The following is a 13194-nucleotide window of genomic DNA, read 5'->3' on the forward strand; positions in this document are numbered from 1 at the left end:
GGCTTTGTTCTTCATCAAAAGAAGAGAGAGATAGGGCTTGGAGAACCAAGCCACTCTTATACAATTGAGTGGTGGGTTGTGGAAGGGCAGCCACATCTCCACCCTTGATCTCTAAGATTCCTTATGTAGATCTATGGCCTTTATTCATCTAAGAGCCAATTTCGTTACCAAGGCTGATGGCTCTTGTAAGTAGCTAAGAAAGTACCTTTTGATAAATCCAACTTCACCATTGTGTTCAAAACCTCTTTTTATGCTAAAATCAACTATTCACATGCCTCAATCCATGCTCAATTGCAATTTTTATGAAAGTTTTTATCTACAAGGATCTTGGCAATTTTTGTAAAATCCTTCAAAATGAGAATTTAATTGCTCTACTTGTATTTTGAAGGAGAAGGTGCTGATCTTATTTTCTTCTTTGTGTGGAGTGAATTTGGTGCCACCATTGCATTAAAAATGTTTCTATTAATTAGAAGAACTACTATGCCACTTGAATTTGTTGAATTGGAGGAAATTTCAAAATTGTCATTGCTAAACTTCAGTAAATCTTCTAGAAAATTATAATTCTAACTCATTATAAATCATGTGAAATTATTATAGGTGAATGCATAGGCTTTTAGTCAACCTTTATAGTAGTGACTAACAATCTTTAAATTATTAAAACTAACTAAGTTGCTATTCTAATTTTCCAACTCTTATCACTTTGATCTTAATTAACCTAATTCAAGGAATTAGGCTATAATTTATACCATCAAAGATTGTAATCCTAAAAATTCTATAAAACTAAATTCTATTCATATAAATCCTAATCTAACATGCTCAATTATCATAAAATAAGAAAATAATAAAAATTTAAATTTTAGAGCATATTTGAGAGCTCACATATAGTGATACTATCTATTAGAGAAGCTAGTGGTTGTTTAGATTGACCAATGATTCTTGCTATATGATTTGCATCTGAAAAATATGAAATCATGACATCATCATTAGAAAGAATAGTTATAGCTTTTTGATATTCAGTTTGAGTACAAGCAAAGGTGAAAATATACTATATCAAATAACTTATTGTAGAGACTAGACATGAAGGTCAAATTGAGAGATAAGACAAAAGTTGCTACCATTAATAGTATCATTTTAAATTTAACAAAAGAGATAGAATAGAAAGAAGTTATGCATTCATATCCTTATTATAAGATGATTAGTGATCGACTAAAGGTGGGTGATATATAATATGAAGATTACAATCTTAGGGATGGCTTACTTTATTTTAAGAAATAAATTTATGTACTTGATAATGCTATATTTTAAACATGCATACTTCAAGAGGGACATGACATTCCAATATCTAGATATTTAGGGCAAGATGCAATCTTTTATTCATCTTTTTTTTTTTAATACAAATTAAGTTATATTCTCTTTGTAGATCTATTTTGGTATAAATCTTTAGTTGATTGAATTGATTAAAAAGTCCTAAAATCAAAGATAAAAGATATTTATTTTTTATGGTGATTTTTTTTGAGTCTTTGATAGTATATACACATCTACAATGATTTGTCTTTTTTCTTTACAAATTAGTTAAGAGCTCCTATTAAAGATTTTTAATGGTACATGAAGTTGTCTTCAATGTATTCTTTAAGTGCTACCAACTTTTTTTGTGAAAAGCTATAAATTGTTCCAAATGGGAGTTGAATTTCTTCTTAAAGATGAATAAAATAATTATATAGATGATGATTTGAAACAATATTTTTATTCTTATTTTCAAAAATATCTTGATAATCATTATATTAATTTAAAAATTTACTTTTAATCTTTCAACCATCAAAAATGGATATGGTATATGTACCAAAAATTGATATTTTTTTTTTGCAACATGTATAGAAGCTCTTGTATCTATCAATAAGAATATGGTAGTATTGAACTTATAAATTTTTACTTAACTAAAAAAAATTTAGATTAAACTACAAAAAAATTAAAATTAAAAGAAATTGAGTCTATTTGAGAGTTATATTTTTTTAACTACAATAATCCTAAAATAATTAGATTGAAATAAAATTTAATCTTATTAAATATTAATAAGTTATTTTGACTATTATTTGCTACATCTAAAAGACTTTTTTTTATTGATAATACATCTAAAAGACAACAATCAACTATCTATTTTTTCTATATGTACAAGTTTGATTTTTTTATTAGAATATTTTTTATTTTTTTATAAGGTCTTCATCTATAAAACAAAATAAGGCTCTTAAATTTAATAAAGTAAAGACTTTGTGAATTTTTGGTCCTAAATAAAATTCTATTATAAAATAAGGTGAAGAATTTGAAAAAAGAATATAAACTTTACAAAGTATTGTATAAGATTTTAACTGTACAATCTCTTTTATAGCTAGAAAAATTTGTTTTAAGATATATTGTCTTCTATGGCAACTATGCTTATTATTTTTTTATTATATAATTTCTTTGAATAATATTGAATAGTATATTTAGATTCTTTAGAATATAAGCATGAATCTTCTTAATAACATTAAATCTTTTTTTGTTTAATAAAAAATTTGAAATATATTATATCAATTTATATAGGTTTTAGCCTTGATGAATAAGTTTCTAAAAATTTAGAAGTTATTACTATGACTTGACTTATACCTCTCCAATCAAATCTTGGTTCTTGGCATCTTTTAAAGAATTGATTGTTGCATGCAATGGCTTAAGTAATAAATTATTTTAATGAATTTGCTCTTCGTATTGTCAATATTAAATGTTTGATTTTATTTTTTAATCCATATCAAAATTGATTGCTTAGGGCTTTGTCATTTCAATCCACTTTGCAAGCAAGATTTTAAAATTCAACAATATATATATGTTGGCTAAATGTGATCCTTATTATAAAAATATAAGTTTAATTTTTGCTACCATTTTTAATCACTTTTTCTAAATATGGCTATAAATACTTTTAAGAATAAATTTAAATTATAGAAGAATTATAATTTTTTTCTATTAATGGTATAAATAATAAAAGTATTTTTACATAGAGGTGCATTCATTAAGTTAATTCATCAAGATATTGGAAAGGATGCAGCTTTAGATAAAACTTCAATTGTTGTAGAAATCTTTAAAAATTTAGTCTTGTTCCATCAAACTTCTCCAACATACTTATCCTTGTTTCTTTTATACTTATGGCAATAAGACTTCTTGAATTTAGTTGTGAATTTGATTTACTTGCTTCTCTTAATTGTACAATTTTTTAGCATAGACTTTGAACCTCATTATTGACTTCTACTGTATATATAGGAATAGTACCTACATGGTTGGCATTAAAAATACATGAGATTTTTTCCTTAAAAGTATTGTTAAAATCATAAAGATCTACAATAGTTACAAATTTATTCTCACTTCCATCAAAAATGGCATCTATATTTTTTTTTCTTTTATATACAATTCAAAAAAATCTACAAGTCAAATTAAAAGAAGATAATCTATAATCTTTAATATCAAATGAAATTTTTTACATAAAAAAATAAGCTACTTTCTTTAAGAAAAAAATTTGTGATTAAAAACTAAAATATTAATTTAAAGTTAGTAGTCTATAATCTTAAAAATACAACAAAAAAGTGGGATAATCTACTCACTTCTAAAACAAAAGAAGAACAAAGAATTAGCACTCTTATTAAACTATCAAAGATATGAATTTTAAAGAATCAAAAGTCAATATATTCTCATGTTACTCAATAAGAATATATATATATATATATATATATATGTATATTTATATAATTTGGTGAAGTAAAAATTTTCATATTTTCTAAGATAATATGATTATAATATATTGATTTATAATTTGCAACTCTTTATAAAAGTTTTAAAGTCATTTATAATTTTTATAAGATATTTATTTTATATAAATTTTTAGAATATTTTAAAAGAATATATGTATATTTTTCTCATTTTAATATATTTTTTCTAAAATATAAAACTTATTAATTAAAATTTATGTAATATTATCTGAGAAAATTTTTTAAGTAATTCAATCTCATAGGACATGTTTAATGATTATGTTTGTATGTATGTATGAATATCTATGATAATAATAATAATAAAAATAATAATAAATTTAAATCTAAGATTATATTTGAAAAGTTCTTTGAGGTAATAATGGACTCAATGTAGCTTCCCACCCAGCTTGAATTGAGTATTATATTTTATTTTATTTTTCTAAAGAACAATAAACAAACAAGATTACTCATGCACATTAAGTATCTGAAATTATCACTTAATAAAAATTAATTATTCACACATTCATAATACACAAGAAGTTTTAAACTACCATTGAAAATTGTACTGTATGAATTATACAAATCAAAGGCAGTTTATTCCAAGTTGTCTAATCCTTCGAAAAGGGATGAACGTGCTAAACTGGTGATAAACTCTTTAAACGCACGGATGAACTATTTCGAATGGAACTTTTCGAGGTGTCTTGCCAGGTCAGCATTTATAGAACACGTACACGAAGTCTACGTGGCAGAGTGGGGTCCACCCTTCGGAATCCGGTGGCGCCGGTTCACGGCATCAATTTCCGAACCGAAACGAATCATCAGCGACGCACAAGAGCGGAACTCTTTGTTACACAAGAGCCGCATGCGGTGTGCCTTCCATTTCCCCCTGCGATGGCGTCTCTACTCCTCACGTGCCGCTTGTTGACAAGTGAATGCATCGCCGCGTTTGTCAAGAGCCAGAAGGGCGGCGATAGGACCTATTCTTTCGATGGAAGAGGTGGAGATTTGAACCGCTCGTGTTTTTTTTTAATTTTTTTTTATTTTTTATAATTAAATTAAATTAAATGTATGCTTGTGCTTGAAATGCGTCGAGGGTGTCGTCACGATTCTTTGCGTGATCACAATTGTTGAAATGCATTTGACGATGTATAGAATCGTTAGTTTTGGAGAGGGCCGATTGATTTTCTGGAAGTAGAAGGCAACGGTCGTGATTGTTTAATTTGATGTGGAGAGAGTGTAAAGAATTGAGTAGTGTAAAGGGTATTCGATGTTTGAGGACTGAAGGTGTGTGAGCAATTGCGTTGATTGTTCGGGTTTAGAGAATACCCGGGTTTCGATCCTGGGAAAGAGAGGTTTAGTTGGAATGAGGATTCTGGAACTACACTTGAGCTGCATGGTGTTGTTCTTAGCAGCTCTGGCGTGAGAGAACGCTAGAGCTCAAATTCCTACGGTGCTGAGTCGCCGTTTAAGTAATGTAATTGTGATTCTAAGGAAGGATTCTGATTATTGAAACTTCTCTTGAATTGACCTCGAGAGCTGGTGTGGTCATGCATCCATGAAGCTTTGTTGGCCTTGAAGTCTTGAAACCCTGGTGAAACAATGGCCGTGGAGCTATTTTCGTCGGATGGTACTGCAGAGGAGGAGACAGAGAGAGTGGAATTTTCCTCAAGTTCTACAGCTAAAGGCACCGCTGATCCCGAGATCGCGAGCGCTAGCGGTGAGTATCGCACAGCCCACTCTTCATGAGCAGGTTTGTAGTTTAAATTCTGAGTGTTTTTGGAATGTTTGCCATTGAGACCGAAGGTTGTGAGACAAGTTTGTTTTTCAATTCAATCTCACGATAATGGATGGTTGAAGCTGGAATCTAGCAGATATGTTTGTGATCGTCCTACTAACTTGGGTCTGTGAAGTGTTGCAAACACTTTCTTTTGACTGAGAAAACTAGGACTAGATTCTCAACCGTTTTTTACCTGAATAAGCATGCATTTCATTGTTTCAGAGATAATGTACGAGAGGAAACGAAAACATCCAGCTTTTAGATCTAAGGGTTTTGTGAGCAATGGGTTGGCATACAGTTCACATGGTGAGCATCATATTACTTGAAGCATTTTCTTGCTCGTTACGCTGTTCAGTTGTCAAATTGTGATTGCCCTTTCCATTTGTGAGATCTTGAAAGTGAAGACAAAAATTGTCAATCCTGGACTTTTATCCGGTAATAGTCACTTTAAGATCTCTGAATTTTGCTGTGAAATAAGCAACAATACCCTAAGCTTGCGTTATCATAAGTACCGATTTTCTCTTTTACTAAACCGAGATCTTTTTACTGCCGAATAAATCCATAAACCAGGCGCCATGTCTCCATCCTTCGATTCGTAACCTTATACTTTTGAGGAAGAATGTCCGAAGAAAGTCAATACTGCCTGGCTCATATCCTCCAGCTGTAGGTCTAAGAAGTGGACGCAAGATGCTCTTAGATGTATGAGATTATGGTGTTTTTAAGTTTTAATGATTGCAAAAATCACTTTTCATAGCGACAAAGTAGGTTGTACCTTCAATTTGTAGAATAAATCACATCAACCTCTTGCTGTGAACTCCCCTCTAACCTTTTGGTGAATATTTTAATCATGTGAAGGCCATCCAGAGGTCAGGCCAGGCCTATGTCAACTTTTAGTTTCAGAGGAGGTTTCAGATGCTCACCTGCCTGTTCGACTTTCGCCAACTGGATTGGCAGACGCCACTGTACCTTCGTACCAATCCGAGGTCTGTACAGACGCAGAAGATTATGTAATGGTGTGTACTTTTGTTTTTTATCACACATCCACGTTCTTCGTGGGTGTAGAGCATTCTTTTCATGTCTTCAACATGATCTTGTTGGATGCTGATCTTCGTTCCACTGAATTGTCGTTGTCCTCAACTGAAATTTGTTTGCAATGAATCTTTTGAGGGTTACCAGATTTTAGGCCATGTTCAGGGTTCTTAGTTTTCGAAACGATGAATCGTTAGGAGTTTCCTTTAGAGCTCCTCCCTTTGCTTCTGTGGATCATTTAATAGAAACAGGATTGACCTTACTTTTCCGTCGTTTTGCATTTATGTTTTACTAAATGGCTCTCAAGTATCACGGTCATAGAGCATTATATTTGAGGCATTTGAATTCGCACCTTCTTATTTTATCATTATACCAAGTATCATTGAGTACTAAATGTTTATGATATTTAAATTGAAGTTGAAAATTGGTCATTTTGTTGAGAACCTGCATTTCAGAAACAACGTTCTTTTTATATCGAAGTATGTCGGCTTTTTTTGTCTATAAAGAAAATGTATATTTGGAAACAGGTTTCAGCAGACATTTCACCAGATCGGTATGTTGGACCAATAAACGAGACTTGGCACTTGCCTCCTTTGCTAGACATCAATGAGGTCTCGCAGCGATTTGCAGAGTCTGCTTCGAATTTACGACGCCGCTTTGCTAATTTAGTAGGTATGTTACCTTACAGTCAAGAAACTTTTGCAAAGAGCACTTGGTTTGTGTCTATTGGAATTGCAAGGTTTTGCGATACCCTGGTTTACAAACAGCTTCACATTCTGACGAAAACTTTATCTAATGAAAAGTTCCTCGGCTTTAAACAGAGGAAAATGTGACCCGTGATATACGAAGGAACCTTTTGGAGCAGCTTTCTGGCGCTTCTATGGATGGTGATCCCAGGATGAGTCTTTCAGAGCATGAGAGGATACACTTGAGTTTGGCATCAGCAAGCACTGCTTCAAGTCATTCAACTGAAGAGGTTAACATCAGATTGTTAGAGAGTGCTCATCTTTTAAGCAACATATCAGTTGAACGAGCTGCTGCGTTATTCTCTTCAACCAGTGCCGCCATGTTGGAAATGGGCCAACATTTTGTGAGTTTGCCGCCTACGGTTTGGAGCGGGTTAGTCCTCATTGTCATTTAAAATTTCAAGTGATACCACTAAACTCTCCGCTGATTGAGTCTCCGATTCGCTCCATATCACCAAAAAAGTCTTAAGTTACCTTTGCTTAAATGCTAGTAAAGTACTCCACAAATGGGATGCGAATGCAGGTCTTGTATGTTCAGTCATCAACTCGCTTGGCGGCTTAGTTTCCCGTTCCTGAAGCTTGTACACGTTTATATAACACGCAACCATGCATGCCTGAAAAGGAAAACAGATGGGTAATCAATTACCAGAAAGTGGACCTCAGTAATCTCATATATTAGGCAATTAGATCGTTGAGCCTGGAGAGATTTTGCTGGACGTTAAATGCCGGCTATTGAGATGGTACATGTCCAGTTATGCTGGCTGACGTCATCTTCACATTGCTCCTTTGTATTTCCTCCATTATGCGCATCGAATATCACGTGACATTGATTGCCCAAGGCATTGTAGTGATGATAATAATGGAGTCAAGTACTTAGAGCTGATCTTTAGGATTGATGAGGCAAATGATTCACGTGTGGTAGGCTTGAAGCCCAAAGTACTAGTCGTATGAGAAGAAACTGGATATGAGGAAATCATTTAGCGTTTTATCCGCTGGATTGTGCTGCTCTAACGTGAATAGTGACTGAAAGTAGTGAGGGGCTGAAATGTTAAATGAAGCATGTGTTTAAAAGAGAGTTGTTTCTTCTAATTTTAAATTTATTTTATTTTATTTTTCTCAGAATTGTAACACGAATTCAGACCACTTTGCGAGGTTCTGTCGATGACATTGGCTGGCTTGTGAATAATCCTGACTATCCTGCTGCTGAAGATGGTACAGAAGATTTTTTGAGAGCGTTGGAACAGATCGGGTGAGTATTCACATCGCTTCTGTACTCATTGTATGTGTAGATACGATTATTTGTGGCCTAGATCTGAAATTTTATAAACACAATTGATTACCTGTTCTCTGGTGGTAATTTTGGTAGCCATTTTAATAAGCTAATGGATGTTCTAGCCGTTAATCAATAGTGTTGCGGTCTGTGGCAGGCGTGGCATTCATGTTCTTCCTGATAACCTGACTTACCTCCTTGTTCCAGGTGTGCTTTTCTTTCTATGCATCTTTTGGAACACTATCAAAGATTTCAAACTTCGATGGAAAATTCTACTAGGAGCTGATAAATGCGTGTGTTACAGGTCTTTTCAGTAATCACGGTCCGTTATATTTTCATGACACGAAGAAACATTTCGCTAAACTGGGATTGCCGTGTCACATTGCAAAAATCCACAGTGAAGTAAGTCAGTTTCCCACTTAACGTCATAATTTCTTGAAGTCAGATTCAAGAGTTCTTAATAATGAACTCTAATGTAAGTATCAGATCTTACTCAAGTAACACCAGATGATGCATGAATACAGTTAGGTGTGGAGAAGAATGCGAAAGAAATAAAGGAATACGTTGAAGTGCTGTACAAATCCACAGGCAGAAAGGTGGTCATGTTAGGACATTCGAAAGGAGGTGTAGATGCAGCTGCTGCCTGCTCCATGTTTTGGGATCAGCTGAAAGGCAAAGTTGTCGGTATAATACTAGTGCAGAGTCCTTACGGGGGTAGCCCAATTGCATCAGATATCTTGCGTGAAGGCCAGATTGCGGATGTTGAAACCCGCCGCATATTGGAAATTTTGATCTGCAGAATATTCAAGGTAAATTTCAGCTCAATACCAGAATCTTATGGTTTGGACGAAAATTTGAATCAGGCAACATCAGAATGCATGTTGTCGTATGTTTTAGCAAATTTATCAATTCTATTTTGAAGGGTGCGTAACGATATTGGATTTTTTTTTTTTTTTTTTTTTTTTTTTTTCCCGCAGGGCGACATAAAATCACTTGAAGACCTAACTTATGAGAAACGGAAGGAATTCCTCGCCAAATATTCCCTACCGGCAGATCTCCCTGTACTCAGCTTTCATACAGAGGCAAGCCGGACACCTCGAGCAGTTTCCGTCATGTCCCACATAGGGCATGCGCAGCTCCCGTGGCTCCCTGGGATAGCCAGGAGGCGAAACGATCAGAATTCAGACGACAATGAAGGAAGTGGAAAACTCCACGTGGCGGTGCCTCTCGCAGCAGCTATGGCTATATGTGCTCTTCATCTTGAACTAAGATACAAAGAGAAAAGCGATGGTCTGGTTACACGGAAAGATGCCGAAGTTCCTGGGTCGATTGTCGTCAGACCCGAAAAGAAACTTGACCATGCTTGGATGGTTTATGCGCCTTCCCGCCGAGAACCCAATGAACCCGATGCCGCTCAGATGTGCGAGGCTCTCATTGCTTTAGTCCTTAACCATCCCAGATGGAGGAGATGTGATGTTACTTGCGAAGCTCAAGTTGCTCTGCAGGAGGCAGATGAAGCTAGTGCGAATGCCTCTCTGGCCAAAAGTCAAGATCCAAACGATTTCCTCACTACTGATGCTGCCAGAAGCTTTCTTGCGGACACGGAAGGGGTTCCTGAAGCGGAAACGGAAGAAAGTCGTAGATTCCTGTGCGACAATTCAGCATCAGAAACCTGTGCATCTGATTTTGGTAGCGCATCAGAGAGACGTGTAGTGGATACGTGTTCAATATCGCAGGACAGTGATGTAGGGAAACGAAACGCTGCCGCTGCGAGAACCGGTCTTAACGAATTGGTCTGTGAGGGTACGAGTAGGGTGAAAGTTGCAAATACTTTGGACTTGCAGCGACGGATCCCTGACATGGTTATGTCGGAAACTCCAGCTCTTGCTTTACGAGAGGCGACCAACAATGCTAGTGCCGTGTCTGATCAGAGGAGGGAGAGTGACATTAGAGAGGAAATACTACCACCAAGTGAGAGCTCCGATGCTGATGACATCAGTAATTAGGACTAAAAAATGAATATTCTTACACGATGCTGTCAATTTCTACAGCCCCATTTTAAAAATTTCGTATCTAAGGATGCCTTTTTCAGATTGCTGGGTTACAGATCTCTAATATATAATGAACAAAGCTGCTGGAAAGGACAACAAACTACCTGCCTATGATGTGTCGGTGTGGAGAAATTTGAGAAGCGTCATACCCTTAGGTGTTTGGATCTAAGATGCTCTGTTCTCGATTCTTTTATTAATCCATAGCACTGGTAAAGTCCGTTTTGTGTCAAAACAAAAAAAAGAACTGAGGACCGCTATTTCAATCGCTCACGATGCCCAATTAGAAACACGAACAGAATATGTAAATATATTGCCTATGATCTCTACGATGAGATGGTGTCGGTGTAGTGTCCTAACACGAAGATAATAATGAAAAGAAGCCAACATCAAGTTTCTGTCGATTCACCCACTTCCGTGATCTGATACAAATGGTCTTCATGTTTGTGACAACGCCATTAGCTACGCAGTTATCAATGAGGACACTCCAGGTGCTTGATTATGGCAATAAGTGTTATCAATGAGGACACTCCAGATGCTTGATTATGGCAATTAGTGTTATCAATGAGGACACCTCACCAAATGTCTATTCAAACTTGTAAGGTGCTACTCCGTTGTGGACCCCTTACTAGCACGATGCTGAAAAAACACTTTTCCCTAGATTATCTTGACTAGGGTACATCAGAAGTACCAATCTCCTATGTTACATATTGAGCATGTATGCATGTATGGTTTTTTAAGATGTTGCCATTAAAGTAATTTTAACTTTATTCATGTATTAAATTGAAGTAGAAGTATTGTTATCCACTTTGCTATGTTTTAAGTAATTGATTTATTTGATTTGATGTTAAGAAGTAAAGAGATTGCAAACTTCATTAAAGTAAATAGGTGTTTAAATAATTGGTATAAATATTATAGATTTTTGTATTAATACATCTTATATAGATTAATTTATAGATACATCTTGTGAATATTAGGGTTTTTTTTACATTAGTTAATAGAAATGGGATGGATTGTATATACTTGTGCTATAGTATTTATTACAGATGTATAATGCTTTGATGCAATGATTGATATTTAAAGTAGAGTTGTGCAATATTTTTTTTTGTATTTCTTATGAATGTTCTACAAATGATTCTTTGTATATATTTATTAATTGTGCCAAATTTTGTTAAAAGGATGAGTTTTCAATATTAGAAATTGTATTTTAATTTTATTAATTAATTAATTTAAATTAAAGAAGATTATGGTATTTTTTTAAATAATATTTATAAAATATAGACAAACATAAATTACAAGATTATACCTACATTCCAAGATAAGTTGTTTGTTATTAAGTAAGATTTAATAATTTATATTAGCAATCATGTATTAATATATCATTTTCTATTGTTTATATATTTTGAATATTTTTAAAGTAACAAAGTTTCAAATATGCTACTCTTTCAAACTTATATTGATTATTTGATATCCATATCAAATAGAAATAAAGAAGTATGTATATTAAAACGAAATTGGAATAGCTGTTGCTAAAAGACAAAAAAACTAGAGATTCTTAAAACTAGACTAGATGCAAGAAAAGACTTGACAAGAGTAAAGAAGGTTTTACTCTTGCCTCTATATATACTATCTACCTAAGAGCTACATGGCAATGTTCTATAGGATCTCAAAATAGTGTTGACTTTGTACAACATATATCTTAACTTAGAAGGCAAGTTTTCTATATAATCGCTACATAATTAGCTTGTTCTGCAAGCAATCAACATATTGTGATGATATAAAATAACTAATAAATGAAAGAGAGAAAAAAAATTATATTATAGAAGATCTTATTTTAAAATATTCTAGCAAATTATCTTAAAAATATAGATAATAGTCAAAAATATAGTAAAACTAAAAAATACTTATGTTGTTTTTTTATAAAATAGGCTTTTATTTATTTAATAGGACCTTAAATAAGGAAAAATAAAGTAGATTGGAAAATTATATAATGTAGGCATGTGTAAGAGAGAGTTAAGAGTAGATTTTAGCAAAATTTATCTCAAGAAGCCAAGAGTTGATACTCGGAGAGGACTGGTTGTCAACTTGGGTCAAATCAAACCCTAACGTACAAAACTACACACCTATGGTGACATTAGGGTTCTTTTTGTAGATCAAAGAGTGGAATTTGAGAATAAACTTAAAGAAATATTTTTAAGCATTGGATTTATGTCATTTAAATTAATATTGAAAATTTGAAGGATTTTCAAAATTAGTGATATTCTTAGTAGAATTAAGATTTAAAAAATAAAAATATGTTTATAGATTTGAAGTATTCTTAAGTTTTGTGGTATGTATATAAATAAAATTTGGACAATATATTGGTGTGCTAGTTGTAAATGTTTAAAGATTAGTGAGTATTTCTAAGATCTTCAATAATTTATTGATTTGATATTAGACTCAATTTTCAATATTTGGATGAAATTTGAAAGCAATTCAATAGTTTAAAAAGGAGATATTGATACTAGAAGTTCAGCATTTAGGTTGAAATAGGAGGTTGCCCAACACTTCATTGGAT

The 13194-nt window shown here is 33.3% G+C and overlaps 1 protein-coding gene across 5 annotated transcripts; it reads left to right on the top strand.

Annotated features, from left to right (window-relative positions):
* Positions 1–4577: 4577 nt before the first annotated feature.
* Positions 4578–10680, top strand: LOC112290891 (uncharacterized). Of its 5 annotated transcripts, none has more exons than XM_024537728.3 (12): positions 4578–4764; positions 5329–5484; positions 5767–5850; positions 6400–6557; positions 7101–7245; positions 7395–7692; positions 7843–7953; positions 8440–8568; positions 8747–8796; positions 8894–8991; positions 9114–9398; positions 9567–10680. In XM_024537728.3, the coding sequence occupies exons 2-12, from the start codon at positions 5367–5369 to the stop codon at positions 10593–10595; spliced, it is 2505 nt and encodes an 834-aa protein (XP_024393496.1). In that variant the 5' UTR covers positions 4578–4764; positions 5329–5366; the 3' UTR covers positions 10596–10680. The 5 variants fall into 5 exon arrangements, with proteins under 5 accessions (XP_024393496.1, XP_024393497.1, XP_024393498.1 ...); XM_024537729.3 differs by having other exon boundaries at positions 6400–6527; XM_024537730.3 differs by lacking the exon at positions 5767–5850.
* Positions 10681–13194: the final 2514 nt, after the last annotated feature.

This window comes from Physcomitrium patens, chromosome 13 (genome assembly GCF_059467195.1).
Source record: "Physcomitrium patens ecotype Gransden chromosome 13, ASM5946719v1, whole genome shotgun sequence".
Lineage (NCBI taxonomy): Eukaryota > Viridiplantae > Streptophyta > Bryopsida > Funariales > Funariaceae > Physcomitrium > Physcomitrium patens.

Coding starts and splice junctions, on each gene's coding strand:
- LOC112290891 (XM_024537728.3), top strand. CDS start 5,367: ATGGCCGTGGAGCTATTTTCGTCGGATGGTACTGCAGAGGAGGAGACA. Junction 5,851..6,399: donor GTTGGCATACAGTTCACATG/GTGAGCATCATA, acceptor AATCATGTGAAG/GCCATCCAGAGGTCAGGCCA. Junction 8,797..8,893: donor GACTTACCTCCTTGTTCCAG/GTGTGCTTTTCT, acceptor CGTGTGTTACAG/GTCTTTTCAGTAATCACGGT.